At 46.6% G+C, this 23,949-nt stretch overlaps 3 protein-coding genes and 1 long non-coding RNA gene across 23 annotated transcripts in view; 2 read left to right on the forward strand and 2 right to left on the reverse strand.

The window, feature by feature from the left end:
• KATNAL2 (katanin catalytic subunit A1 like 2) overlaps nt 1-1,477 on the forward strand; it is a 28,939-nt gene extending 27,462 nt beyond the window's left edge. For all 16 annotated transcript variants that reach the window (XM_042028810.1, XM_042028809.1, XM_042028813.1 and 13 more), the window contains 2 exons: nt 615-717; nt 1,036-1,477. In XM_042028810.1, the coding sequence (XP_041884744.1) occupies nt 615-717; nt 1,036-1,175 (243 nt within the window). In that variant the 3' untranslated portion in view covers nt 1,176-1,477. The remainder of the gene's footprint in view (nt 1-614; nt 718-1,035) is intronic.
• Nucleotides 1,478-2,824: 1,347 nt separating this feature from the next.
• HDHD2 (haloacid dehalogenase like hydrolase domain containing 2) lies at nt 2,825-16,600 on the reverse strand. Of its 5 annotated transcripts, none has more exons than XM_042028824.1 (8): nt 16,582-16,600; nt 16,022-16,093; nt 14,124-14,230; nt 11,747-11,955; nt 9,371-9,455; nt 6,000-6,216; nt 5,184-5,247; nt 2,825-3,970 (listed from the first exon to the last, which is right to left on the reverse strand). In XM_042028824.1, exons 3-8 carry the CDS (start codon nt 14,222-14,224, stop codon nt 3,867-3,869), a joined length of 780 nt encoding a protein of 259 aa, XP_041884758.1. In that variant the 5' UTR covers nt 14,225-14,230; nt 16,022-16,093; nt 16,582-16,600; the 3' UTR covers nt 2,825-3,866. The 5 variants fall into 5 exon arrangements, with proteins under 5 accessions (XP_041884758.1, XP_041884760.1, XP_041884759.1 ...); XM_042028826.1 differs by lacking the exon at nt 16,582-16,600 and adding an exon at nt 16,383-16,471; XM_042028825.1 differs by lacking the exon at nt 16,582-16,600 and adding an exon at nt 16,292-16,465.
• Nucleotides 16,601-16,686: 86 nt separating this feature from the next.
• On the forward strand, nt 16,687-18,031 carry LOC121664996. The gene is made up of 2 exons (XR_006016190.1): nt 16,687-16,884; nt 17,401-18,031. It is a non-coding gene; the product is annotated as an uncharacterized LOC121664996 (long non-coding RNA).
• An 829-nt stretch (nt 18,032-18,860) lies between these two features.
• Nucleotides 18,861-23,086, reverse strand: IER3IP1 (immediate early response 3 interacting protein 1). The gene is made up of 3 exons (XM_042028829.1): nt 22,888-23,086; nt 21,229-21,330; nt 18,861-20,359 (listed from the first exon to the last, which is right to left on the reverse strand). Exons 1-3 carry the CDS (start codon nt 22,976-22,978, stop codon nt 20,304-20,306), a joined length of 249 nt encoding a protein of 82 aa, XP_041884763.1. The 5' UTR covers nt 22,979-23,086; the 3' UTR covers nt 18,861-20,303.
• Between the last annotated feature and the right edge of the window lie 863 nt (nt 23,087-23,949).

Here is a 23,949-nt window from a genome sequence, read left to right on the forward strand (position 1 = left end):
CTGAATTCTTTGGAAACAGAATCCTTTAATGGTTTGGGTTGCAAGTGACTTCAAAAATCATCTTGTTCCAACCTCCAGCTGTAAGCAGGAGCACCTTCAATTAGCCCAGGTTGCTCAAGGCCTCAGCCCCTAAATATTTTAGTTTACCCAGCTGAGATTTTTTACATCTGTTTACAGAGACAATACTGCTCATTTCTGGGTTCATAAGTGTTAATAAGGAAATACAGTTATTTCATTAACAAGGAAGTTGAGGATGGACTCAGAAAGTCTGATTTGACCTACAGAAAGTCTTTATTTGACCTACAGAAAACTGACATTTAGAAAGAAAATGTCCAGTATTTTCCTTGGTCCTACAATGTATTGTAGACATTCAAAAGAATAATGAGGTACATCATTTTGAGGGGAGGATACACATAAAAATAGATTCATGTGTGTGTGTCTGTGTGTATATAAATGTATATTTCAGACAACAACAGACCTCACAAGTATATATAAAAATACATATACAATATATATACAATATACCTGTAAATTCCATTTCGGTCTGATTGATTTGTGAGTTGTAATTCATGTAAGTGAGTTGTAATTCATGTATCATTCTGATTCTGTCACAGGAAACGAATGGATACTCTGGCTCAGACATAAAACTCGTGTGCAAGGAGGCAGCCATGAGACCAGTGAGGAAAATCTTCGATGCTCTTGAAAATCATCAGCCAGGTACCTCAGCTCTGAGCAGAGAATCCGGCCTGGGAAATGCTGTAACTCTGGGAACGATCATTTTAACTCCAGCAGGTGGAGCTCTGATATCTGCCTGGAAAAGTTTTAAACTGTACAGTTTCTAACCCACTAAATTTCTAAAAATCGGGGCTTCTTTTAAAGCTGTCATTATCTGTGCTCCCAGCATAAATACAATTTTTAATTTATCTCACTACATTTATTCTGTTGTTTTCCTATATTAAGTGTTGGATTAGGCAGGGACATAAAAGGGTGTATTTTGGTAATAGTAACAGTATTTATTAATTCTCTTCTCTTTAGGTAACAGTAACTTGCCCATGATCCAACTGGATACAATCACAACAGCCGATTTCCTGGATGTGATCACCCACACCAAGCCATCAGCAAAGAATCTAAGCCAGAAGTACAAGGCTTGGCAGAGAGAATTTGAGTCAGTCTGACAGAAAAAAACAAACCAACCCCAAAATCAAAAACCTCCCAAGCCTTTTGCTATCCAAAGTGGCCTCCAAAGGATCAAATGGTGATGGGGAAGGAAGTGATGTTGTTTCAAGGAACACAAAACGCAGTGACAAGTGTCAGAGGGAAATCTTTACTTTCAAAATGCAAGGGTGGGTGAAGGGGTGATGGTTATTCTTTATTAATGACCATTCAAAAAGTGTTCTTCTTGGAATTCATGTGATGGCAGCTCCTATGCATCAAAGCCTCTAGCCTTAATTTTATGTATAAAGACTTAAAAGATTGATTGGTTCTCAGTCTTTATTCATGACAGATTTTGAGTAGAACTGGAGCAAAGTTTAAAAGCAGATAGGAAATTATTGCAATTCTTCATTTCTGACACTCACTAGAGCATCACAGTCAGCATAGCTTTACCAGCAGAGACCTGCACCCTTCTTAATGAAATACAAAACAGGAGTTTTCAGTGAAATTCAGGACCTTAGCAGGGACATGTAAATTTGGCTGGTTTGTCACTGATTTCAGTTGAGTTCAAAGCCTTGAAGTGTGTTATTTTCCTGTTAGTTTGCTGTATTTCCAAGGTGGGGAAAAAAAGGAATTAGAGGAAAACTGCAGAAAATCAGCAGATTTAGGGTAATTAACTAGAAACTTACTGGTTTGCAACTAGAAACCCACTGGTTTGCAGCCAGCCATAAAACAGAATGCCAGAATGGGTCAGGCTGGAATGGACCACAGGAGATCACATCTGGTGTCACCTCCCTGCTCCAGCAGGGCCATCCCAGAGCACAGGGCACAGAATTGTGTCCAGAGGGCTCTGGAATATCCCCAGGGAGGAGTCTCCACATCCTCTCTGTCTCTGTTCAGGGCTCAGGCCCTGCCCAGGGCAGCAGTTCTGCCTCCTGTGCAGGGGAATTGCTTGGCTCAGGCCCTGCCCGTTCCTCTGGTGCCACTGCCAGGCCCCGGAGCAGAGCCTGGGCCCTGAAGGTCCCTTTTAGTTCCAGCATCAGTCACACATTATTGGAAGTCTCCAAGGGAAGTACCTTCACAGGATTTTGCTGATACGTCACCCACCTCCTGCACCTGACTGACCCCAGGCCACTGACCTCCCTTACATCCTTCCAGCAGGTTCAGAACTGCTGGCACAAAAACCAGGTGTGTGAATTTATGCAGAACTGAAGCTGACAGTAGAAGGGCCCAGAGACACTATGTAAAGATGGCTTCTGTTCCTCAGAGGTCTCTTCTCCAGGGCAGAAAGTGACATGATGAGAGGAAACAACCTCAAGTTGCACCAGAGGAGGTTCAGCTTAAGATATTTGGAATTATTTCTTCCTGGAAAAGGTTGTCCATCCCTGTCCCAGCTGCCCAGGGCAGTGGTGGTGTCCCCATCCCTGAAGGGGTTTAGAAGCCGTGTGGATGTGGCACCTGGGGACATGGGGCAGTGGTGGCCTGGGCAGTGCTGGGGGAATGGTAGGACTCCATGATCTTAGACAACTTTTCCAGCCTAAATGATTCTGTGATTCTGTGATTTATTCTTGTGTTTCTACTGCAAAATCTCCTCCATCCGCCCATTGTGTTTCTGACAGAGACTGAATCTGAACGTCACAACCACCCACCAAGTGAGGCTGCAGAGACACTGTCACATGCAAGGAATTCATTCATCACCATGGTTTTGTTTAACAGGAACGAGCATGGCTCATTAACACAAAACTGTATTTTCAATAAGGTTAATACTCCAGTAATGCATAATTACAACCTAATAATTTAACACACAGGAGCACTGTAAAGCAACTGTAAAGGACTTTGATTATTACAGTTTGCAAATGGACCAGAAAAGCCATTTACCATCATTACAAAGTTGGTTCATATTGGGGGATGTAGTGCATAGGAAAAGCATTGCACACTACAGAATTAAATTTCCTTTTACAGCTCTGCTAACCAACTGTAAAAACTGGAATCTGTCCCCATGGCTTGTGAAGGATTTTTTCCATAACATTAAAAAGAAACAAAAAAATCCCCAACAACAGTGGAATTTTGCAACTGTAGCATTAATAGGACCCTGCTGAAGCCTAATTTTAAGAAGTCACAGTCTCTAAGGCATTTAATACCAGAGTTTTGTTTCTGTATCATTCTTTTTAATAACAGCATCTAATTAAAACATCTGTAAAATGCTGACAGTTTTTAATTTTATGTAAAATTTGAAAAGCAAACAACAGGATCTGCTCTAGTGAAAGACAGCCACAGTAGTTATTATTAAGCAGTGGTGATATTTCCATTTAAGAGTCACTTCTAAAAGTGGATAATCTCTACCTTTAAGGTAGAGCAGAGCAGAGCAGAGACACTCTGAAATCACTACAGGCCCACTGAGGCTCTCTTGGTGTTTGAGTTTTATTTACTTGAATGTTTTCAGTGCATGTTTTCAGTTCAACTGATTCTGCAGAAGGTGACACTTTCCAGACGGGGCTTTTCATCAGGTATTCTTTGAAAAGTGAAAATAAGAAAAACACTGCCACACCGTGTGTGTGATTGTGCCAGGCCCATACAGATTCCCTGCCCCTGACAGCCTGGGCAGGTTTCTGATGGATGCCACGCATGCATTGATCTTGGGACCTTAATTTTTGAAGCAAGAATGAGGAAAATGGTGTGAAACAGATGTTTCTTCAAGCTGGCTGTTCCCTTTCTCACAGCATCTGCTTCAGGATATGTTCCACTGCCTCTGGGAAATTCTCACAGGTTAAGTAGGGAGCTGGGTTGATTTTGTCTTCATCTGCTGGCCGATATTTACCTGTAACAGATTAACACAAAGATCCCTTTACCAAACTCCTCTGAGTAGCCTTCTTTTTTCCCCCTAAAAATTACAGCCTTGTTACAGCAGTACCAACCAGGAAAATGCCCATCTGGGCTTCTCCTGCAACAAACATCCCACAAGGCTTCCCTAACAAACCCTGAGCCCTACTGGAGATTCCTTCAGGGGCAGCTCTGGATCAAAACTAGTGTTACTTGCACTGGTTTACTCTGCAGTACTGGCAAATGTCCACATTGTAGGTTCTTAAAATGTCATTTTCACTTATACCTGGAATCACAGAATCCCAGAATGGTTTGGTTTGGAAGAGACCCTAAAGCTCATCCAGTTCCACCCCCTGCCATGGGCAGGAACACCTTCCACTATCCCAGGCTGCTTCAAGCCCTGTCCAGCCTGGCCTTGGACACTTCCAGGGATCCAGGGGCAGCCACAGCTGCTCTGGGCACCCTGTGCCAGGGCCTCCCCACCCTCACAGAAAGAATTTCTTCCTAAAATCTCTAACCTGAATTTCCCATCTTTGATTTTGAACCAAATACTCCCTGTTCTATCACTACAGTTCCTGATGAAGAGTGCATCTCCAAAGACTATTCTGAGGAGGAGGAGGATTACTTCCCTCAATTTTCAGCATATCACGGCTGCATGAGCATGAGCAGCTGCCACCTCAAAGAGACCTTACCCAGTCCACGGGGCCATCAGCAACACTGAAAATACCTGCCAATCCCTCCAGGTTCCACTTTTATGCAAATCAAAACTAGATTTATAACAACCAGTGTAATTACTGAGGAATGTCACCAAACTCCTGTACAATCAGAGGTTACATTGCTGTGACTGATTTTGGCAATCTGAAGTGTGACAGTAACAGTTCTCTCTGCTCTGTGATTACTGCTCAGGATTTTTTGAGTCAGAGCAAAAATTCACACCTAAAAGAGCAGCTGTCCCCAGCTACAACTTTGGTCACCCTGCCATCATCTGGGGGTCTGTGCTGTGCTCTAGCTGTTGTGACAATGTCCTGCTTGACAGGCTGCCTCTGCATCACCCCAGCAGGGATGTGGAAGGAGTGTCACACAGCACCAGGGCTGTCACACAGCACCAGGGCTGGCCCCAGGGCTCAGAGTGTACCTTGACTTTTGGGCACAGGGTGAGATCACTGAAGGCACCACTGTCTCCTGAAACGACCGATCCATCGCATACTTACCTGTCCTTACCAAAATCCCACGCATGCCTGCCTGCTGGGCACCACCAACATCATCCCTGCAGTCCTGGGACACAGCAGGAGAGCAGTGGGTTAGGAGGCACAGACACTTCCATAACCTTTTCTGCTTTCCACATCACTTAAAAGCAGCAACACAGAGTCAGATCTTCCAGCTACCCGTTGGTCACACTGTCACAGGAGTGGTTTTCTATGTGCTCTCTGCCTGATCAAATAGCGACTGAAGAGAGGTAACCCCATAGATCACACACTAAATCCTGTGAACTTTCATGGAATCATTTAGGCTGGAAAGCCTATCTAAGATCATGGGAGTCCAACCATTCCCCCAGCACTGCCCAGGCCACTACTAGCCCATATCACCAGGGACCACATCCACACAGCTTTTAAACCCCTGCAGGCATGGGGACTCCAACACTGCCCTGGGCAGCCTGTGCCAGTGCTCAAACTCCTATTTCATTAAGAATTTTTCTCTAATATCCGATCTAAACCTCCCCTGGCACAGCTTGAGGCCATTTCCTCTCCTCCTGTCCCTGTTCCCTGAGGGCAGAGCCCGACCCCCCCGGCTGCCCCCTCCTGTCAGGGAGTTTTGCAGAGCCACAAGGTCCCCCCCTGAGCCTCCTTTGCTCCAGCCTGAGCCCCTCAGCCCCCTCCTGGCGCTCCAGACCCTTCCCCAGCTCTGTTTTCTCTCTAGAAATGACAGTCCCATCCTTTGGAACCCTGCTGTGCAGGCCATGCACACCATGCATGGCAGCACTGCACTGCCAGGCAGGTGAGGGCAGGGGGGGTTTTGTGCCCACATACATCTCCGATCATGACGGCCTCCTCGGGGGCACAGTCCGTGCCCCGCAGAGCCTCCAGGAAGAAGGTCTTCTCTGGCTTCCCCACCACGGTGGCTTTGGTGTCCGTCGCGTACTCCAGCCCTGTCACAAAAGGTCCAGGTCCCAGACACAGCCCCTCCTTCTTCTTGAAATACCTGGCTTTATGGATCGCTATGAGAGGTGCCCCGTCCAAAATCAACCTATAGAATGAATGAAGAAGAGAGTACAAAAATTATGTTAAAGAAATTATATTTACAGCTGAAGGCCTCACAGAATCCCAGAATGGTTTGGGTTGGAAGAGACCTTAAAGCTCAACCCATCTCCCTCCCTGCCATGGGCAGGGACACCTTCCACTGTCCCAGGTTGCTCCAAGCCCCGTCCAGCCTGGCCTTGGACACATCCAAGGGCAGCCACAGCTGCTCTGGGAAACCTGTGCCAGGGGCTCCCCACCCTCACAGGGAACAATTTTTTACAGGTAGAGGATGAATCATTTGGCCTTAACTTTGTATTTTAGCACTGAAGGAATTACAGTAACAGGTAACATAAAAAACCCCACAAAGCCATTTGATGCATTCCGGTCCCTCTGAATTCCCCAGTTGACCGTGGGAGTTTGAGCGGGCTCGCTTCCACAGAACCTGCACCTCATCTCTGATTCTCATATTTCTGTTATGTGCCCTGCAGATTTTCCTTACAGCAGACACAGCATCCCCCTGTCCTGCAGCAAAGGGAAGCTGTGTAGGTGCTGCACTAGAGGAACGCTCCTGGTCCACCAAGCACAGCAATATTATTGCTGTCCTCCCCTCCCAACAAGAGCCCTCCAGACAGCATCTGGGCTGCCAAAGCTTTTCCCTCTGATTTTACACTTTCTCCAGGTAATGCAGGTCATTCCAATCTTTATCACAACAGTGTAAAACACTGGCTGTTATTCTCAGAGCAGAAAGGAGGATTCATTTCCCCCTTAACCCCTGGTTAACAAAACCAAACCAAACCAAACCAAACCAAAGCCTTTAAGAAAAGAAACAAAGTCTTGCTTTGCCCCTGTTGTAAGAGGCTGGCTGAGGTGAGCTGGATTCTCCCTGGAGGATGTCTGCAGAGCAGCCTGGAAGCTCTGAGCAGGACATAAATGATATTTCATTTCACTTAATTATCACAAAACACTCCTATTGAATCAATGCATTCCAAAGCCAGCTGAACAAGAAGAGAGCTGGGTTGTGCTTCTGTGAGCAGCCAGACACGTTCATGATGGGAGGATGCCTCTAGGACACAGAAAAAATTAATCTGACAGCATCACCACAACCACTATGTTCAGCAGTTTGCAGGAGAGATCTCACCTGAGAGAATTCTTTTAAATGTGGCATCAAAATCCCGCATATACAGAAAGAGAAATTTAGTCTCAGTCATCTCAAGTGGTGCCTGGAGAATGGCCAGACTCTGTGTATCTCATTTTGGGACTCGTGTTGGGTTAGATTTACCCAAGTTAATGTTGGGTGTCAATGGAATACTTGCCTACGAGGTAATTAGTCAGCCTGGGCTCCTCACAGTCAGTGCAGAGGAAAAGGCACTCCTAGGGCACAGTTCAACTGTCCTATTTTAAGCACTATCGGGTAAAAAATGCTGTAAAGTGCCTCCCTTATCCCTCCAGAGCCCAGATCACCAGCACAGACACAGGAATCTGCACTGCAGATACCTGCATTTAATCAGATTCACCTCAAAGTTCTGCAATCCCGATGTAACTCCATTTTCAAGGCAAATCCCAAGTGACTTAATTATCTGAGTAATAAAGGAGAAGGAATAGGGTGAGGCTTGACAAGAAGAGAATGTGCCAGTGGTCAGTATTTCCATCGGGCCTAACAGAACCGATGCCAGCAAAAGTTTATCCCCTACAGAGGCCTGGGGGAAACACCCAGAACAAATCAGTGAGGTGTTACAGATCAGACAGAGCTCATCCTGGGTTTTTTTAAGTGTCCTGGTCTTCAGCCTGAAGCAAACAATGGGTATTATTCACCAACTAATATATTCAGGACAGAAATACCAGTCAATAAATGATGCAAGCACTGGGATACTCAATAGGTTAAGCATATGCAGTTGTGAAATTAAGAATCCCCTCATGATCCAAATCAAAACTCCAAAATCAATGCCTTTGGCAAGGTGCACTAACAAGGCGGACAGGCTCAGTTTGGGTCAACACCTGTTGCTATAACACAGAACTGGCAGCAGATGAGGACAGCATCGGCCTCCTACTCCAAGAAACACCCCCAAGACACTGGTGGGCAGTAATTGATACTCCCTCTTCCAATGTTATGGGTATAAAGACAGACTAAGGTGTTTGAAATCAGGGTTTTCATCAGATTTCAAGGTGCAAAACTGTGTGGTAGCCACACCCTGTGAGCCAAGAGGAGGAAGGGCTAATCACACACATCACCAGGGCTACACTTAGCAAAAGGCTCACAGCCAGTGTCTTCAAGCTGAAGGCTTTTCAAGTAAAAATCAAGAGTGTGGAGTCAAGCCAGAACCAGAGAGAAGGACACATGGCTCTGCACACACAGTTGCAGCCTGGCTCATGGATGGTCACAGATGGAATTTATCTGATCTACCCCTTAGTGTAGAGACAAAAAAAGCTTTAGAAATAAAACAGTAGAGATCAGCTCCATAGTCCACCTGGTCCAACAGGTTGTGCTGGCCACTCCTGAACAAAAGATGCTTCAGAAGATATTGCTGGACATCCTGCATTAGGTAGGTAAGGAAAAATCCACCCTAAATACTGGATTTCCTTCCCTATAGCACTCAGGCTCTGAAGGCTGGGTTTTGAACACAGAATCTGCCTCTCCTCTTGGAGAAGAGGAAATGACCTCAAGCTGTGCCAGGGCAGGTTCAGGTTCAACATGAGGAGGAATTTCTCCATGGAAAGGGTGGTCAGGCATTGAAAGGAGTTTCCCAGGGAAGTGTTGGAGTCTCCATCCCTGGAGGTGTCCAAGGAAGGCCTGGATGTGCTCTGGGCTGGTGACAAGGTGGGGATCAGGTCTTGGAGGGCTTTTCCAACCCAAATAATTCTGTGATTTTGAGAATGCATCCCCACATCCCTGTTTTTGTGTATCTCCCCTGGATGCACTGCTAAATTTTCCCCCTCAGTGACAGCTGTGACTGTACTTCTGCAGTTTACTTAGACTGAAAGCTGTAAAAATGAGGTCTGGACTGCCTGAAGTTCATAGTGAAGAACCCAAATCCAATCAAGATTAGTGGCTGCCTCATACACTGCGTAATGTGTGACATTCCTACCACCCTTTCCTTCCCAGAAAGAGGAGAGAGCCCAGCACAAGCCAGCCCCCACTCAACCCCTGACAGGGGCTGCCTTACCGAAAGGCTCTGTTCATCATCTCGTAGTGGAAGTGCTCAGGAGCCAGTCCCACCACCACTGCATTGGGGTTATCCGTGCCAATCCCTGGGAAAACAGAACAAGACTCTGAGCAAACAGGATTTAATTCACACTGAGCAGCACACAGTCAGCAAAGTGCATTTAGTCAGTTTCAGTCAAAAACGAGCATTTTCCAACACAGACATGTCACAGAGACTGCTTTTGTGTCTTTTATAGATTAAGAAAGCATCTGTGGAGAAGCTTCTGGTCTATCCAGACTGTTCCATCCTCCAGTGTGAACAGGACTCTGGAGCTGGACAGTCTTAACAGCAGCTGTGGGATGATTCTGTCACTGCTCCCACTGAAATGCAGCAGGATACAAAAATCCCTCTTTTCGTTGAATGACTGCTTCCCAACTGAGAATCCCTCTCCACATATATTTATGTGCTTTGTAAGACAGTAAAGCAGGAATTCAAGTGAATCCCATGCAGCTTTTCTATTCCCTCTAATCACAGGAAACTCTGTTGTTCCACGCATCAGTCTGATTCCGACAACAAAGATGATATTGCAGCATGGCCCAGAAGCTGTTACCCTAGATTAATTTGGGCTTTTCTGGAAGGTCTTTTTACAGTGAGGATTAGTGCCCTTGGGAACAGCTCCACTGCAGTCCCACCCTGGGACAGAACCAGGAGTGGAAGCAGAGCAGCACCAACAGGAGGGTTTTATTAATGACACGTTATCAGCTGCAGCCTGCACTCACTGGGGATTTTGTTCCACGTTCAAACACACCCTCTCCACCTTCCCCAGGACAACCAGAGCTCCTGGCTGGCTCTGCTGGCTGAGGTCTCCTGCTGCACATCCCTCAGCTGGTTCAGCCAGCAAAGCATCCACCCAAAGATGCCACAGTGCATTTGTGTCACCACCTAGAAGCATCCGAGTCCTTTAACCAGGGAAGGATTCCATTCATCCATCCCTGACCAACTTTAATAGAGAGATTAGCCAAGAACAGCTCAATAGCAGCCATTAACAGGAATTTAAAGCACTCTCCACTGTACTTAAATGTTCCAAGAGCAGCACTGAGGAAATGTGAGCCAAGCCCCTTGTAGCAAAAACAAAACAAACAACCCACTCCAGACCCAAGCAATACAGATAATGCACCGATGTGCCCCCATGATACCTCTGTCTGTGCCATCTCTTACAAAATTAGCAGCAGCTCCTGCAAAACTGATGAAAAGATCCCAAAACCATAGAGATTAAGCTGACTTAAATGTTCTCAGCAAATGAGCTGCTGCCTCTGCTGTTTCTCACCCAGGAAAGCCTTCCTGGGAGCACAAATACAGAATGTGGCTGGGGGCACATTTCACTGGATACGATGTTAGGCAGAACAGATTATCAGGTTCCACTGCTCTCACAGAGGCTTTTCTCCTGAACACTGACCTCCCTGAAGACTTTTGACCAGACTATGGCACCAAAATTTAACAGGAAATTCCTGGATCCTGGCAAGATTAGAACCTTCTTAAATTACGCAGCCAGAATATTTCAGTTTGTAAGGCAAGGGGCAGGGACGAGTGGCAGGTCACCCATACTGCTGCTGCCTTGACTTTCAATAAAAAATTTTGAGTATATGATACACAGTTTTCAACTCTCAGTATGTTAAAAACGTGGGTATCTTTGCTATTCTTAATGTCCAAGTGAGAACACATCATTTTCTACTCCCCTTGTTGCTGAGGAAGGGAAATGGGAGCATCTGAAAGCAAAGCAGGTTTTAACCAGGCCTTTAGGGATGACAATTTAGAGGAGCCAGGGTGATGATGAACCTTCTGTCACCAGTGAAAGTATCCAAGTTCGTGGGGTGAAATGTAAACATTCAATATAAGATAAGCAACAATAACAGCCTGGAGATTTTGCATTTAATAATAATCTATTAAGAGAGAAACAGCCTGCTGTGTGTGCCTATACACTGTTTTTTCAGCTCTTTATGAGTAAAATTTCTGTCTGAAGTCAGGAATTGCACAAATTGACACATCTTTACTATAAAAAAAAAAAATCAGCACTGGTAGGTCCAGTAAAGCTCCAGTGACCTAGTGATAACTATTACTTCCTTTTTCACACTGGAAATTAGTGGCAAGTATTGAGTTTTACATGAATTCCTGACTATTTGAAGGCCTTGGCTGCCATTTCCACTGCTCCTCAAGAAGATGTAACTTCAAGCTGTTTGATCTTTGATTTAAAATGAAGGAAGGACCTTTATGACCCTGCAGAATTCCACATTTCAGGCTCCACCATGGCTAGCGGTCTGTCTGTGACCGAGAGCACAACGTTTCCTCAGCTGTTCATTAGCTGTTGTTCGCTAATTAGTTGTCTCCTGAGCACCTCACCTGTGAAATCAGGCAGGGCCTTATCGTCCACCAGGAGCAGGGGCCGCACCTGGTGCTGCTCCAGGAGGTTCCTGGCTGCTGTCAGGGAGGTGAAGATCTCGTGTTCCGCAATGTCAAACCCCAGCCCCGTCAGCCTCTCCAGCAGGTCCCTCTTGCTCTCCTTGGTGGTGTTGGTCACAAAGCGGACGGTCACCGGGGCACTGCGCAGCCTGGCGTGGACAGAGGGGGAAACTGGACACAGGCTCCTCCTGTTCTCACATCTGTGCTTCTCTCTGGGGCTAAAAACTGACCTAAAGGCTGCAGGTGACCACACAGAACACTGGCACCACACAAAAACTTCTGTGATGTGGAACAGACAGCAAGAATTACACCTGCCAGACCAAGGCAAGTCATCCTTCCCTCCTCTCCCCCATCTACCACAAAGATTCCTGAGGAAAACATGATTCCAACTCCCTCTTCACAGCAGCAGCAAGCACATCTACGATAACTAATTTGAAAAGTGTTTTTATTCAAAATGCACAATAAATAAGGCCAGTCCCGCCTTCTGGATCAACATAAGCAAACAAAAGAAGCTTGTTGCTGAATTAATATACTGAACTCCACTGCTGGGTAAGTTTCCCAGCAGCTGTGGTTCGTTCAGGATGCTCCAGGAGCCTGTGTTACCTTGGTGGTGGTTTTATATCAGCTTCTGCAGCCATTTCCCCCTTTCCTGAGGAACACCAGTATCACATAAAACCACGTTATTGCCCTGTGCTGACAGAAAATGCTACCAAACAATCAAATAATTTTAAGTGACAGTTTCAACAGCATTCCCTTTAATTATTCCCCCACCATCACTTTCTCTGTTGCTATAGAAACAAACACTGGCATCAGGACTGTGTGGAGAACATCAGAATAAAGTTGGAGACTTGCTTGCACCTGCCACTTCCTTCTCCTGTTTATCTCTTGTTTTAGACTGACCCTCCACAGGTATGAGCTGGTAAAAAAGCCCCCTGGTTGATAATAAAATAAAAATTAATATGCTTTTTCCCTATGGGCCTCAATAGGGATCTATGAATGCAGTAACCCTAAAATAGGCATCACTCCATTTGTTCCCTAAGTAAGCTGCATGCCAACCATTCCAGCTTCTTTTCAGGAAGGACAGGGACATGGATTGGCAGTAAAAGCACAGGATAATAATTTTTTTCAAACCTCTGAGCTAAAAGACCTGGCTGCTCTCTGACACCTGCCCTCCATACCTGTGACAACACACAGATATTATATGGATTTTCAAGAGCGTTGACTCTCACCTGGCACAAGCTGTCCCTGCAGCAGGAAACACAGTGCAGTGAGTGGAAGGGCAATGAGTGAGAACCCAATGTTTCAGCAGTTTTTACTTCCTTGCAATTTTACATCTTTAGGATATAATCATTTCCACAGCATTACCTGTGGAAAATGCAGCTTCCTAATCCCTCTGTGAACTTTTCCTCTGAGCAACAGTCCAGCTGTATGAAACCCCCTTAGCAGCCCACACAGCTCCAGTAGAGAGTTCAGTTCTGCTCCTATATCCTGATTAATCTTTAGTGTCCCAGAATCTCAAGGTGTCCTCCTTCATTCACACCATGATAATATGATCTATCACTTTGGGATTTTTCTTTGTCCATTGCAAGGTATCTTCTCCAGGAAAACACTACAAATATTCCTGGGGTTGTGTGTCCTATTTCACCACTGACTTGGTTGGAATAAATCACTTTGCTGTGCCTTGGTCTCTTTAGGCACCCTTTCACCACAAGAGAAAGCGTTAACTGCCCTGTTTATTAATGTGCCAAAGTTCCTACAAAAGATGGGCTGTATTACCAAATGCTTCTCAAACTAAAAAAAAAATAAGGTTGTTTACCTAGCAGAAAGAAACTTTGAAAACAGTAATAACAAAGAAAAGCTTTGTCTGAAGGAAACGAGAACTCTGCAGAGGTTACCTTGCCCACTAGACCAAGCTTTTCTGTTATCCCGTTTTATCTCAGCACAGATCTAAAAGCCCTGACAGACGATCAGGCTCCTATAGTTAAACAAAGACCCAAGGACCAGCTCAGCTGAACTGATTTTGAGGTAATTCACCCGAACTCAACTTCGGCTGTCTCACATGTGAACCAGTGAAGACACTTTGAATATTGGTGGTTTTATGTCTAGAAAAGGCTTAGAAAACACAGAAAGAGGCACTGAGGAAAACAGCAGAACTCAGGTGACACCAATAGCTGCACTCTTCGCTGCGTTCTCCTGGCATAAACACAGGTTAAAGGATTTGGCAGCGTGTTTGCTCCAGGCCTGCTCACCCAACCCCTTTGTGCAAACAGCACCGACACAACCTCCCAGAGGAAACCTAAAAAAGAGGGAAACTTGCCTTTTGAGAGCCTCCTGCGCACCCGGCACGGCCGAGTCCTCGACGTGGAGGGTGCCACTGAGATCCACCAGCACAGCCTTCAGCGCGCGCCACGCCGACATCGCGCCCTGGGACAAGCAAAGGGGACTCAGGGACAACACCCAGGGGCTCCCAAAGCACCTCGCAGGTGCCAAGCACCACTCACAGTATGAAATGGGCCCCTCTAGATGGGGGGATAATAGGCAGCATTTAAAAAAAAGAAAAATACGTAATTAATGGGGTGGTGTTTTTTCCCCCAAAGACTCTGTCTGTGGAAATCAGGTGCTGTTTGTTCTTTAAGTGCATCAAAACAAACAAATAAAAAATTCTCTGAGTGACTCAAGGGTGTTGGGGAGAGGGTCATTAGGTCTGGGATTGCTGGCTCAAGGGCTCAGCAAGAATATTTCAGCAAGTGACACCAACAGTGAAAATAAAGACACTGTGGTCTGGCTGTAAAGCTCAAAATGCTCTGCCAAAGTGGGTATTGTTGATTTTATTTTTGTAAGCAAGACCTGGGGTGATCCAGCCCCCACCACAGCCACTCTGAGGCTACTCAGTGGTGACACTGAGGAAATTGAAGATTTTTAGCCTGGAAGCTCTCAGGGCTCACAGATATCCAGCAACCTCGAAGGGGACAGCCTGGCAGTTCTTCTGGGTCTACAAGACTCAACCCAAAATAAAAGCCAGCATTTGAAAGGTGAAGGCACCAGGGAAGGAACAGAGAGGGGATGTTTGAGTCACCTGGCTGAAGATCTGTCTCCAGAAACAAACACTTCCCCTCACATGTGCCACAAGTGCTGCATTTTGCTCCACAAGCAAGTCTGAGGAGCTGTTTCTCAGAAAATGTCCAATACAGCTTCAATACAGCAAGATTTTCTCCTGTTCATTGGACACCAACCATCTAAAAAGGCTGAGAGAATTTGGATTGTTCAGCCTGGAAAAGATTTGGGGTGACCTAACTGTGGCCTGCCAGTACCTGAAGGAGCTGTTAGGAACGATGGAGAGGGACTTGGAACAAGGCATGGAGGGACAGGACAAGGAGGAATGGCTTCCCAGTGCCAGAGGGCCGGGAAGGAATTGCTGTCTGTGAGGGTGGGGAGGCCCTGGCACAGGGTGCCCAGAGCAGCTGTGGCTGCCCCTGGATCCCTGGCAGTGTCCAAGGCCAGACTGCATGAGGCTTGGAGCAGCCTGGGATAGTGGAAGGTGTCCCTGCCCATGGCAGGGGGTGGAACGGGATGGGCTTTAAGGTCCCTTTCAATCCAAACCATTCCAGGATCTGCCAACCCTACAAGTGACCACAATTTTGTGTTCAGCTGGTTTGGTTACAGGCAACACGTAGCACGCTTGTACTTTTAAAAAGCAGAGGAGTCAACAGCACGACTAGAATCTGCCCTAATAAATTTATGTCAGTTTTATAAATGGTCACATGAGCCTGATGTCTCAGGTACGTGACACACACACACAAAAGGAAACTCTGAGATTCCACTACCATTATTCCTGCTGGTTCTCTGCAATAAGAAAATAAATAAAAATGCTTATTTTACCATATGTCTGTTGATGCAAAAGCCAAAGTTAAATGTTAATGATACACAGCTGAAAACAGAACTCCTAAATGAGCTTCATCAATTCCAATAGAAATTATTATTATTATTACTACTACTACTACTACTACTACTAGTGTTACTGTTATTTTATTTTTACCCTACATTTCCATCGGTTCTCCCTTTCACAGTGCCTTTATCTGGGAAATACTGAAGTTATCTGCAGAGCCAGTTTTCAGCACAGCCTAATTTTAATTTTAAGGATAAAGCTCTGCCAAGGAAGTCCTAAAAACCCCCTAGAACCTCAGGTTTCATAATCACATCCCAACGAAAACTCACCTCGTCAGGAAAACGGGACCCCCCAACCCCGGTCTCTGGGACAAGGACACGAGGAACACAACAACACACAACCTAAGGGAAAGAGGGATATATTCTATAACAATATATATAGTTACATATGTCCCTCGATGGAAGGATGCTGATGGCACAGGTGCGTTATCGCCGTGCCCTCCCGTTCCAGAAAAACCCCGTCCGCACCCCCGCCCGCGGGGATCGTACCGCCTCTTCCCGCCAGCTCACAACGGGCACGCGGGCTGGCCCATTCCCTACCGGGGGAGTCAAGAGCGCGGCGAGCTCCCCTTTCCCTGACGCGGATGGTTCCGCCCGCCCGTTCGCGGCCGAAGGCGGCGGACGGGCCCACGTGGACGAGAGGGGGGAGCAGCGAGCGCGGCTCCGCAGGGCCCTGACCTGCTCCCGCCGCCGCCGCCGCCCCTGCGCTCTGCCCGCCGCCCGCGGGTCCTGGCGGGGCGCGGCCGCCCAGCCCCGCGCCGGGCCGCCCGCCGCCGGCACGGCAAATAAAAAATACAACGTAATGAGCGTTGTCATAAATAAACACCGACCTCAGCCCTCAGCCGTCCTGGCGCCGGTCGGCGTCCGGCAGTCGCGACAGGCAGCGCGGGGAGGCAGCCCCTGGGGCCCTGAGGGCACGGGGCGGATCGTAACATGGGTGTGGTTATAAATCGTATAAATTACACCCGTTCTATCCTTTATGTGCCCGTTATTATACCTGGTTTAGCCTCTTTATCCTATATACCCGGTTTATAATCACGTGCTATGTGGATATGATCATCAACCATATAAATTATATCCCTTATATCCTACATGGACATGTTTATGTCCATAGCTATACATTATGGATCTCCGTAAATCATATATCATTAATGTATCAATAATCTGTATACTATGGATATATTGCATCCTCTACTGATATTATATTTAATAATGTATCCATATATCGATATTATGATTTTAGATGTATTTATACATTATATATATATATATATATATATAGAAAATACGTTATCATATCCATATATAGATATATTATACCCATAAGATACCTATAATAACTAGTATCTATTTATATATATAAAAAACATACCTAGGATATCGGGAAGAAATTCTTCCTATTACATGTCTACTATTAAATTACACCCATAATACATCCATAGCGACTAATCCACTTATTATCTCCATATATATGGATATAGTGATATTTATAATTCTACACTTATGCGTTTATGTATTTATACATTTTTTAATATGAATTTTAATCTATGAATGTATGACTTTTATATATAATTTTGTAAATTATTACTAATGTGTGTGTGTACATATACATAGAGTAACTTTATTTTGCATGTTCCCTGTTTTTGCAGAACCCAGCCAGTTTTAGCCGCAGAGTTGTTCCAGAACGGCTGGAAGCCACGTGAGGGGACAGCAGCAGCGTGGTTATTCCCCGGAGTGTCTCTGCACTCCCCTTGCCCTCTCCCTGCTCATTACCTGTGAATCAGGGGGATGGGAAGCAGGAGACTTAGTTTGTCAGGAACAACGCATCCAGCTTGGTCAGCATACCAGGGCAGGAAGAAAAGATAAGAGAACTCTGATAAAACCAGGGGGATCTCAGACAGACATCCTGCAAACTAGCTCAAACCAGTCTCAAAGGCCAGTGATACAAAAGAGCATGCGCGGGGGAGAAAGGTGAAAAGTTCAGGACGAGGAAGACCGTCAGCCTTCCTCCAAAAGACCCCCGGAGACCCCTACCAAGAAAACACCAAACCACACTGCGCAAGCGCAACGCGGATGTAAATGACTTTTGGGTTCATTATAATACGAAGCGAGGCTGGGCGGGGCTAGGTGATGAATATGTATAGGCGTGTTGCGAAACTTAATGAATATGGAACTTGTAACCCGGTAAATACCGAGCTGAATGCAGCTGTCGGCACGCATGGCTTTGGAGGAGCGATCCCCCGTGCGTCCCAGCTGGAAATAAACGTACCTACTTTACTACTTCTTTAGTAGTGGAGTTCTGTCCGCTCTTCACCTGCAGACCTGATCCTCGGCTGCTGCCCCACTTGGAATTGCTATTTTTCATCTGTCAGGTGAACCTCGTCCCAGTTTTGCCTCCAGCGTGGGGTTCCTGCTGCTCCTTCTCCCTGCACTGCCCCTGTGCTGAGCCACGCTGGGCCTGCAGCCCCTCTGAAAGCACAGCAAGAGGGGGGAAATCACTCTTCACCCGTTTTATTTTAAAGCTGCTGCTTGCAATCTTTAGTACTGGCTTTTATTTCAGTGAGAAGGAATTGTTTTGACAGTCAAGAGAAGCGAAAATGGAATTAACAGACACGCCATGCTTCAACTCGTTCGGTACTCCCAGCGCCACAGCCACAGAAACATCAACCACTGCTTTTCTTTCCAAAAAAATTTCACGGGAATACAGAATGTTCCACACACGCACTGCCTGGTTTCCATGAAAGACAGATCTGTGAAAACAACTGAGCCAGGCTGTACACTCATCACCTCTGATTTACACGAAGATCATAATAAAAAAATTACTTCTAACAGATCCACACGTTTTAAAACTTAAAGATCCTGTTCTGCCTCAGGACAGCGTTACCACGTCTCATTGGGTTTGCTACATAAACCAAAACACAGCTCCACAGCAGAGAGATGATACCAAAACACAGCTCCACTGCAGATGAGACTTGCGAGTGCCACAGGGATGATGAAAAAAATACATATTTCATGTAAGAGCAGCTACTCTGGTATCTGGAATGGGATGAAGCTGAGTTTTGAGATATCCCCACTGTACACAGAGAGAGAGAGTTAGGAAAGAGAGTGCTAAACTTGGAAATTCAGGATTTATTTGCAAAAATCACTAAGAAAAAAGGAAACAACATAAAACTCTCTCCTGGATACACTTTACTCTGTGAAAAAATGTGATTGAAGATCATTAAATGCATTTACTTGTTTTACAGATTCTTATTCATATCCAACAGCGTATGCTTTAGTCATCAAGACATCAGAAGAGATGATCAACTAAGCTGCTTTAAATTAATGAAACTGCCAGTTTTCCCTTGGCCTCCCCCCTTTAAAATTAGGGTAGAACACTCTAGCAGAGGAACAGACAAAGAATTCTAACTTTTCTAAAAAGATACATGAGAATCACCTTTTCCAATTCAGACCTAGCTCAGCAGTCTTAATTGAGACGAGACGGCTACCAAAGCCATTAGGAACATTCTTTGCAGCAGAACTGCAAAGTTTCAGCAGAACAGACAGTTTCACTTTCAAAGTTGTTAATTTAACAAGTGATGAGGAGGAGGAGGGCAGGGGAAGGAGCAGTGACAGAAAGAGGCTGCAAATCCACGGGTTTTTTACAAAGAAGTGCATTTGAAAAGCGCATGGCATTCACCTCCCATGGTATTCCCCTCCCACGTTTCCCGGGAAGCTCAGAATACAAATGGATCCCCACTTCGACCACAGTAATCACCACGCAGAAGTTTAATACATATTTTAAAAAGTGTAATAACAATCCTTGACAGAAGAGTAACAAATGCTAGTCACTAATATCCCCAAAGTTAACACAGAGTTGCCCAGCTTCTGGTACAGCTTTTTTTTTTAAATTCGTTTTTTTTAAATTTTGCACTGCAATTGCACCCATTTTCAACTGACTTTGCCATCAGTATGAAATACTGATTTGAAGACAAAAATCCCCAATCAAAGCAGGAAAATTCAGCTTTCAATGCTAACCTGAATCAGGACTTTACCCAGCTGGTTTTATCTCCCTTGATATCACAGCTGGACTTCAATCCTTTATAACAAGTATTCTTTATAACAGGTTTTCAGAGCCTAATTCATATTCTCTTAAACAGTTCTGAAATGAAAACAAACACATTGTTGTTTCCTCAATTTAAAAACAAATTGGAGAGTGTACTGAAGGAAATTCATCCCTGAGTAACAAGACATTTAAAAGCTGCATCCCATTGCCAGTCACTGCAACATCCTATGACATTTACTCTAATAATTAATCAACACTATGAACAGGCAGCAACAGAACTGGTCACAGTCCAATGTGTTTGCAGCATTGTTGCATTGATCCCGTGATCCTGCTTAATGAAACTGCAAGGGAACATTAGGAAATGGGATAAATAGAAACAGCGTCTTTTATTATTTTAAGCTGAATGTCAGATTGACAGCTAAACTGTGCTGGATCCCAGGAAACTCAGAGCAGTGGTGGTCAGGAACTGGCTTCTTTGGATGTCCAAAGGATTTTTACCGGGTGTCTTCAACCAAACAACAGGAGGAGAATGATTGTGATGGAGTTCAGGGCTATTAATGGCACTGCAGAGGGGAAAAAATAGAAATTAATAGTGAAAATCTTCCTTTCTACATCACAAAATGACAGAGCTTCATATAATCTTGGGAGAACACCTTGGGAGAAGGAGAAAAAACGGTCAAAATTTTAGAAATACACTTAATTTTTCTATGCAAAGTTGGGACCAGTGGAAGGAGCCAGGCTCTAATCCTAGGATACCAGAGATTAGTAGGAAACAACAGCAGAAATATTTTTCCACAGCCTGTTTTAACTTTAACCCAGAGCCTTTAGTTCAGTTTTAACTGTAACACAAATAACTCTTTCTCCAAATGAAACTAAACCATCTAAAAGTCAGTTTTATCCTTGGCTTTACGGTGCTTTATAAGAGATGTTTTAGTTTTTACTCAGTGGTGGGCAAGACAAAGTTTAAGATTTGTTACTTCCTCTCTATCATCATCTACAAAATGAATTTTTGGTGTGCTTCATAATGAGGAACTACCAGCAACTTAACAATTAAGTATATTTTTCTCCCCATCTTTTAAGGCACATAAGCCGGGCTTGCCTTTCAGAAACTCCAGAATTACATTTCCCTCACCAGGTACTTCCCATAAAACTGGATTTAGACAAGGTGATGCTAATTGCCCACTTTGGTTGATCACCAAGTTTCCTCCCAGCTCCCGAACTCCAAGGAAAGGCAAAGGCTCATCAGGAGAAACACAAGCCAGAGTCAGGGAATGTTTTTACACTCTTAGCAAAATTAAGGGCACTCTAGGTGAGGCCTGCACCCTCCTGCAGAGAGTCCAGGCGCAAAGGCAGTATAGTACAGATTAGCGCAAAAACAAGACATTACAGATTGTAATAGTAATAATAATAATGGAAAATATCGTGCCCTTACCTCTCATAACAGTTCGTATCGATCGAATAAGGTTTGTCAGCTGTGCTTTAATTCCTGGTTCCTCTCCAAATCCTCCGATCCCTTGATCGCTTCCCCAGCCAACTGTGTCACATAAAAGCAGGCACACACATTAGGAAAAAACCCCCAAAACGACACAGCAAATGCTGTAATATTAACGAGCAATCTATGCTGAATGTAGCTTATACTAACATAGACAGACAGCCCAATTCGCCTTTTTTCACGAGCAGATTTTAATGCAGCAGGCTGAAAACTGTTAAACCTCATGTGATGTGATTACAAATCCATGTTTCCATATGGAAAACCCTCACCTTTTTAATAACCACCATTCCCTCCATGCCCAGAGTAACATGTGAGTTCATCTGGGCTTAAAAAAAAATAGCTGTCAAAATAAACCCTAAACCAACTGCAATCTGTTCACAGTCCTGAAAATAAAGTAGCAAATAATTGCTGGGTGTGAAGTGATGATGCTTCAGGACCGAGAAGGGGGCCACACAACAGAAAAACAGCCAGCACAAATTCCAAAATCAGGGTGACGATTTTTGCAACTGCTGTAAAAAAAAATTAAAACTTTTGAGGAAAAAATTGGGAACTTTTCTGAGCATGACAGAAGTCCTTAAGTTTTATGAAGGCCTTCAAGGAAGAAACCCTTCCCACCTACTGCAGGGACACAGCGTGCTGGGACCAGGGATGTGTCCAGGGATTTCTAAGACCTGCTGGTCACAGCCCTTATCATTTAGGGGATGAGCAGAGCAAGGATCAGCTCTCAGTACCCCAAGCTCCACTGCCCAACCTGTGCGTTTCTTTCTCCAGAGACCACTTCCGAGTGATTTTTGTTTTTCCTTTCTTCTCTCCCTGGCTCAGCTGGCACCAAGCTGAAGGTGGTAGGCAAGTCCTCTCCCTCACCAGCCTTGCCAGCTGGTGCTTCCCACTGGGATGAGTCTGGAGCTGTTCCCAAATCTCACGAGGCTGACAAGTGGCTTCACCCATCCCACTAGTCCCCACATCTCCCTTTTTCAATTCCAGCTGCTCGTCAGGAAAGCAAAAGAAAACCCCAAACTGAGCAGACGCCTTTGAAGCAAATCCAAGTTCTGGGGAGCGAGAGAAAGGGATCCCCTTCTGCACTCCTGGCAAAAATCCTGGCTCAGCCTGACGTGGAGAAGTCAGGATTCTCCACACCAATGAACTGGGAAACCGTGGATCACTGGCCATTTTTTTTCCCCACGGCTTTGCAGATCTTTGTGTTGGTGGATTTTCTCTGTTTTGCAGGGCTTTGGCTTCTTTTGAAGGACAAGGATGCCCAGCCCTGGGAATCTCACGGACCGAGACGCCATCTCATCAAGAACCAGGCACGACAAGAGACAGGAAACCTTTGGACGACACCAAACACTGCGACGCGCGGCACGAATGGGGCGGGAAATAGTTAAAAATGGACAGGAAAAAAGGACAATTATGGGGGGAAAAAAAAAGAGAGAAAGACAAAGGTACGACGGAAGCGGCCGCGAATTCATCCCTAAAGCCCAAACCCACCCCCCAATCCCAAAGCCCTCCCCCGCGCGCTGATGCTCCCACCGGCAGGGAGCGGCGGCGGCCGCGGCCACCGCGTTCCCCCGCCCAGGCCGGGCGGCCCTCCCGGCTCACCGTGGCGGAGGAAGCGCTCCTCGTGCAGCACGGCCACGGCGTTGACGATGAGGAGCGAGGCCTGCAGCAGCGAGTAGAGCGTGAACGCCATGGCCCGGCGGGGCGGAGCGGGGCGGGACCAGGAGCGGCACCAGGAGCAGAACGAGGAGCGGCGCCCGGGAGAGACGTGGCGGGGCGGGGCCGCGGGCTGCCCTCACGGGCCGGCAGGGGGCGGGGCCTGCTGGGGGCGCGGCCTCCGCGCTGCCGCCCGTTGGGCGCGCGCCGGGGGGCGGGGCCTTGCGGGGCGGGGATAGCGGGGGCTGTGACGTCAGACAGGGGGGCGTGGCTTGTGGAGCCGCGGCCGCCCGGGGGGCGGGGCCAGAGGGGGCGGGGCCTCCCGGCCGCGGCAGCCGCGTCTGAGTCCGGGCTCGCTCGCGGATCCCTCGGGACCCCGAATCCCTCGGAGCCCCTCGGGTCCGCCGGAACCCTGTGGATCCCTCGAGTCCGTGGATCTCGCAGAGCCCCGTGGACCCCTCGGTGCCTCTGGGATTCCTTGGAGCCTCTTGGGTCCATTGGATCTATGGATCCCTCTGGTCAATGGATCACTTGGATGCCTGTGGATCCCTCGACTCCGTGGATCTCCCGGAACCCCGTGGGGCCCGTGGAGCCCCTTGGGTCCACTGGATCCGTGGATCCCTCACTCCCACGGATCCTTTGGAGCCCCGTGGAGCCCTCGAGTCCATGGATCCCTCAGAACCCCGTGGGTCCCTCAGAGCTCCTTGGGTCCATGGGGTCCGTGGATGCGTCGGGTTTGTGGATCCCTCAGAGCTCCGTGGCTCCATCAGAGCCCCTTGGGTCCATCGGGTCCGTGAATCCCCTCGGTCCATGGATCCCTTGGAACCCCGTGGACCCTTTGGGTCCATTGGTCGTTCAGAGACCTCTGGATCCCTTGGGTCCGTTGATCTGTCAGAGCCTCTTGGGTTCTTTGGGTCCGTGGATCCCTCGTGTCCATGGAGCCCTTGGAGCCCTGTGGATCCCTCGGGCCCATGGATCCCTCGGAGCCCCGTGGGTTCCTAGGAGCCC

The sequence above is a fragment of the Corvus kubaryi genome, unplaced genomic scaffold, assembly GCF_017639235.1.
Source record: "Corvus kubaryi isolate FWS band 111438036 unplaced genomic scaffold, C.kubaryi_AGA036_p1.0 37308, whole genome shotgun sequence".
Taxonomy (NCBI): domain Eukaryota; kingdom Metazoa; phylum Chordata; class Aves; order Passeriformes; family Corvidae; genus Corvus; species Corvus kubaryi.

Excerpts from the sequence above, each read along its gene's own strand:
- HDHD2 (XM_042028824.1), bottom strand. The coding sequence starts at position 14,224 with ATGTCGGCGTGGCGCGCGCTGAAGGCTGTGCTGGTGGATCTCAGTGGC. Across the intron at positions 9,456-11,746 it reads GGCCCTGCCTGATTTCACAG|GGATTGGCACGGATAACCCC; the intron begins GTGAGGTGCTCA and ends CTGTTTTCCCAG. Across the intron at positions 5,248-5,999 it reads AGGCCGTCATGATCGGAGAT|GACTGCAGGGATGATGTTGG; the intron begins GTATGTGGGCAC and ends GCTGTGTCCCAG.
- IER3IP1 (XM_042028829.1), bottom strand. The coding sequence starts at position 22,978 with ATGGCGTTCACGCTCTACTCGCTGCTGCAGGCCTCGCTCCTCATCGTC. Across the intron at positions 21,331-22,887 it reads GGAGCGCTTCCTCCGCCACG|TTGGCTGGGGAAGCGATCAA; the intron begins GTGAGCCGGGAG and ends TATGTGACACAG. Across the intron at positions 20,360-21,228 it reads GATACGAACTGTTATGAGAG|TGCCATTAATAGCCCTGAAC; the intron begins GTAAGGGCACGA and ends TCCCCTCTGCAG.